General features: G+C 30.6%; 1 protein-coding gene across 1 annotated transcript; it reads right to left on the reverse strand.

The window, feature by feature from the left end:
• Positions 1 to 1,633: 1,633 nt before the first annotated feature.
• LOC111620927 lies at positions 1,634 to 5,631 on the reverse strand. The gene is made up of 5 exons (XM_023362954.1): positions 4,865 to 5,631; positions 4,232 to 4,581; positions 3,860 to 4,153; positions 2,484 to 2,591; positions 1,634 to 1,755 (listed from the first exon to the last, which is right to left on the reverse strand). Exons 1-3 carry the CDS (start codon positions 4,985 to 4,987, stop codon positions 4,144 to 4,146), a joined length of 483 nt encoding a protein of 160 aa, XP_023218722.1. The 5' UTR covers positions 4,988 to 5,631; the 3' UTR covers positions 1,634 to 1,755; positions 2,484 to 2,591; positions 3,860 to 4,143.

Raw genomic sequence — 5,631 nt, forward strand, 5'->3', positions numbered from 1 at the left:
ATAAAAATAAAATTTCATAGCCAAAGAACTACAATTTATATTTAAGAAGAATTTCGAAAAGTAAAAAGTAATTGTGTAGAATAATGTTAAATAATTTATATTAAATAATTATGTTTTACAAGTTAAAAATAAAAAAAATTTCTGGGAAACACGTCTGAATCTTGAAATTTATTTCTGTTGTCAACAGAAAATACGGTATTTTTTATATCTACTTTATACATTATTATTAGTTTTTTCACTTCTTTCACCGTGTGTGCATTAAAAGGGCCGTTTTATCAAACCCATTATGAGTTTGGTCAGGCCCACAATGGGGCGGTTGGATGATGAGGGACGGGGTCCAACATATCCGGACAGACAGATCCATCCAGATACGAACCTGGGAGCCACCACTTTAACCGCTCGCCCATTCGAACGTCAATATTAATGTTATTAAATATATATATATATATATTTATAATTCGATAATACGTCGAATATATATATATATATATATATATATTTATAATTCAGACCAGAATAAGGTTATCATTTTGATTCAACACTTTCAGTATATTTTCGATATAAAATCAAATTTATTTCTAGTGTTGAAATGCTTTCTCCAATACGCACGGGCAAATCAATTCTCTATTTCTCTACTTCTAGTTAGACTTGTCTAACACCTTTACTCTAAAGTTTGAACAAATACCGGTATTGTTTTTTGCTCTCTTTTTGGAAATATATAAGTCAATTGGAAAAGTAAAACTCATAAAACTAAAATTTTATATCATTTAAGATGTCAGTTATCGATCTGGGAGTCGGAATCGAAGCTGAGCGAGCAATTCCAGAAGTTATTCGTGAGCGGCCTGATCCGAATATGTCGGGCAACGTCCTCACCACTCGGCCTTATATGAGAAAAGTCTCGTAAGTTAACATTCGTCTAGGGCCGTGCACAATCTAAAACCTTCACTGCGCGGATTATTCGAGAAAATAAATATACCAATTTTAATTGAATTTAATATTCATTTTAATTTTGAAAAACAGCAAAAAAGACAATTTTTTTGTTTTTAACTGCGTTTTAGTAGGGTATAACATGGGAATGCACACTAAAAAGGAATTTTTCGAAATTTTCCCGCAGAGGAAGAGAGAGAGCATTAAGGCTTAACTGGAAGAACGGTTTCTACTTTACTATTTTAGATGCGATTTTTTAAAATTAAGGTTCTTACACTTAACTAACGGCAAAGAACTAGAATAAGAAATTAATTTTAAAATAAATGTTCATATTTTAAATTGATTTGGAGTAGAATGTATTTTATGACGATATCCAAAGTAAATAATGAACATAAATCTGTAAAAAATATTCGCTTGATTATAAGACCCAAATAATTTACGAGTTGTTTTTCTAGATTTCGATGGATAAGTTTTTGGAAGATACACATATGAATGCAGATATGGATACAGATGTAGAGTTGGAGTTGTCTGAGGAACAATTTGATCCTCCCGGTCTCGGCATGAAATTCCCAACAGATTATGATGATCGAGATGATTTCTTTTGTTGGGAGTTGGAAAGTTATCGAGAAACAAATTATTTAGAAATCGTTCTNTTAAATTTTAATGATTTTTTTATTTTTAAATTTTAATGATTTTTTTCTTATTTCCTTAAGAAAATAAGAAAAAATACGAATAAAGTAATGAAAATAAAATTTAAAACGAATGAAGAAAAGATAATCCCAAAATAACTATGTACAGAGATAATAATCTCTGAAATTCTTCTGTATTCTGTAAAAATAAAATAAAAATAATTAACATCTAAAATATTCAATTATTTAAATAATTTTTGAATCAATAACTTTATGTTCTTCTAAGATACAAATGTGTACGATTGAAACTGAATTATGTTACGGTAGATCTACTATGAAACTAACGCAGCTTATGCTTTAGGGTTTCTAATCTCGGATGGACCCGAAGCAACAACATTTTCGATATTCTGCAGCTTGAACTGTTACGGGGGCCCTTTGTTGCTAGTTTTGGAGAGGCTCCGTAACAATTCAAGCTGCAGAACACCGAAAATGTAGCGAGGCATTGACTGTGAGCAATCAAGCGATGCTGCGACGTGTGATTTATAATGTATCCAATTATAGTACTGTATATTCATATTGACATCACATAAAGTTACTGAATAGCGTAATCTTTCTCTTCATTCATTTATGCTATTGCTTTCGCAGTGTCGCGAAACCACAACCCTATGGATTTTGTCTCAGAAGGGAACACATGCATAATTTAAATCAGTTAACCAACTAATCCATTAAAAATGTGTTCCTTAAGCCCTGGTTTAGATTATACTATTTACATCTGCATAAAATCACCGAAGACTAGTAGTTGGTCGTGGGTTCGCATCGAATGTATACACAAATTAATCGATTTATAGAAATTCAATCAACATTTTTTAATGGCATGTAAACAATTCGCTATGCATTCATTTATACATACAAGTTAAAGATACATACCAAAAGAAGAATCTGAAAAATTTCTTCAATTTGGAGAATTTTTCCTTCTTTGGTGCATGGTCCATTGATTGATTGACATGCACATTGGATGTCGTATCCTCGATTATTCTATTGTATCAAAATAAAACATGTAAATAAATTGAAAACTATTGATAACATATAGTTATCATTATTAATTCAAGATTAAAACAGTAAAATAAAATTAAATGTTTGAATGGAGAATGCAATCGATTTTTCTGCATGAGTGAAAGTGTTATGTATCAAACTATTACACAATTGATGTTATTTATGTATAGCTTTTCAGACAAAGATATTCGGTAGATGGAGTTATGTTACATTGACGTCTTCCAATGGAACAACGTGACATGGACTGATACTATTTTTTTCCCTCAAAGGTTCTGTTAATTCAGAAACATAACACCTTCATCTATAGTAACAGTGTTAAAAGTAGTGTAAAACCTTACTATTATACAATGACGGTTTTACATTTTACAAGTTGGACATTAATATAATATACTGTCTAGAACTAAAAAGCTTGTACAGCTTGCCTTGGATTCGTGTGGAACAGGGCAGAAGTAATACAGAATATATTAATCCACTTAACTTGCAAGAAGCAAATGGGAATGCCACTCCTACAACTTAGCAGTTGTAAAGGATTCTATCTCAGACAAATCTATTTTTACAATTTGCGAATTCATCTAATTGACTGTGATAAAGTTAAAGGTTTATTCTTCACAAAGGACAGAGAATAGTGGAGGTACAGAGGATGAAAATTCTATGCTAACTGACAATCAGATATACACATCATTTAATAATAGAGATTCGTGCGACAGACAGAACAAGAATTTTCAGATTATTTGACTCCTTCAGTATCTGTTAGCAAAAGGTTATTTCAAAACTACAGATCATGAACTTACTGAAGGTAGGTCAGCTATCTACATTCAGACAAACTTTCGATAAATAGAAAAAGTTCTATGAAAACAACAACTTTAATGAACATTAAATTCTTAAATTAACCAAACGTAATATTGTATTAATTAAATCTTTAGACCTTCCTCTTCAATTTTTACAGAAACAAGTTCTAAATTCAAAAAAGGATAATAATCATTGTCGAAATCGAATTTATCATCAATGAAGAACTTGCACATTATTATTAAAGTATAAAAGAAATAGCGAAATTAAATTAAAATGTTATTTTTATTGTGAAAAAATAAATAAAATCCGTTATTAATGTTAGTGAATATTATTCATTTTAATAATAAATAATATCTTTTGTTTTTCCATAATATATTATTAAAATTATTTCATTTCCATAATATAAAAACAATACAGAAAATAAGATAAAAATACGTATTAAATAAATATAAAAACCATACCTATTGAAACGATCTTCAATAACTTCCTGCTCAACTTTCTCATCACAGGTTATAAGATTATTCTCGCTTCCATCGTTAGGAAAGCAAACATCGTTTTTAGAAACCCGTTGCAAATTACAATCGTTGTCGTTGAAACAATCCTCAGTAAGATCGAGAACGATTTCCAAATAATCTGTTTCTTGGTAATTTTTAAAGTCCCAACCGAAGAAATCATTCCAATCGTCATTATCTGTTTCTAATTTCATACTGAGGGTAGGAGGATCAAAATGCTCCTCACACAACAACTATGAATTTCTAGAAACAATAACAGGAAATGAGATAAAAATACCTATCAAATACGTATATACGTAAGATTTTTATATTTAATCTTACCTGTTCAGATAATGGTTGAGAGCTTGCAGCTCAACTTTCCGAGCACGCGATTCATAACGATTTTCGTACTCATCGCAACGACAGCAAACATCCTTTTCATCAACCTGTTGCGAATTAGAATCGTTGTAGCCGAAACAATCCTCGGCAAGATCGACAACAATTTCCAAATAATTTGTTTCTTTATAACTTTCCAACTCCCAACTGAAGAAATCGTCTCGATCATCATAATCTGTTGGGAATATCTTGCCGAGACCGGGAGGATCAAATTGTTCCTCAGACAACTCCAACGCTACATCTCTTTCCACCTCTGCATTCATATGTGCATCTTCCACAAACTCATCCATCGTAATCTAAAAAAAACAGCTCGTAAATTATTTGGGTCAAGCGAATATTTTTCACAGATTTATGTTCATTATTATTTACTTTGGATATCGTAATAAAATACATTCTACTCCAAATCAGTTTAAAATATGGAAATTTATCTTAAAATTAATTTCTTATTCTAGTTCTTTGCCGTTAGTTAAGTGTAAGAACCTTAATTAAGAACCTAACGACAAGTTTCTACATCGGTAATTCTATTTTAAAAAAAATATTTGTACAGTATATTTTATAGTGTGTCAAAATAGTACTCACATTTATATTCAAAGCAATTTTCCTCAAGAAATGAAGCAAAAAATCTCGAAAACTTCTTTCGCCTTCGAAAATACCACTCAACAAAGCAAGCGTAACAATTGAAAAATCTATTGTTGCCCACATTCTTGCGTTTTCGCGTGACGTAGAAACTGACGTAGTAAAACTACTTCAGAGTTTTAAAATATCCGATGAATATTTATTTGTTTCGACCATCCTCATTACAAATGAGTACTATACATTAATTCCTGGGCATTTCAAAAAAGTAGCATTTATAAACTGTACATAAATATATTATTAATGCATAAGCATACATTTTATATTCATAAATAAGTAGTTCCTTCTTTTTCATCGGTTTAAAAAATGTCGAATTTAAAATTTAAGTAGAATTTGGAACAAAAATTTTAATCCGTAATTTTGTAGCGACATTTAGCTAATTATTTAATTTAAATATAATGCTCAATATTATAGAGAAAGAAATTTTAACGAAGTTTGAAAGTAAAATCATTGCTTAACGAGCTTTTACAGGATCGTCTGGCAACCGACAACATGGCGGAAGCAAACAGCGCCATGTTGGAATTCGTCAAACATGGCTTATTTTGTCAAAATAACTTTGAATTAACGCAGATGAATAGTAAAAGTGATGATGATAATGAAATATTTTCATTCACTGCTACTGTTGCTATGATAATGCCTAAAAGAACTTCTCTCTATAGAAAAACGACAACGTTCCATACAACATTTTCAAGCATGGTCTTCTATTTACTACT

This window comes from Centruroides sculpturatus, unplaced genomic scaffold (genome assembly GCF_000671375.1).
Source record: "Centruroides sculpturatus isolate CEXI.00-Female unplaced genomic scaffold, Cexi_2.0 scaffold252, whole genome shotgun sequence".
Classification (NCBI taxonomy): Eukaryota; Metazoa; Arthropoda; class Arachnida; order Scorpiones; family Buthidae; genus Centruroides; species Centruroides sculpturatus.

Coding starts and splice junctions, on each gene's coding strand:
- LOC111620927 (XM_023362954.1), bottom strand. CDS start 4,987: ATGTGGGCAACAATAGATTTTTCAATTGTTACGCTTGCTTTGTTGAGT. Junction 4,582..4,864: donor AAATTGCTTTGAATATAAAT/GTGAGTACTATT, acceptor TGTTTTTTTTAG/ATTACGATGGATGAGTTTGT.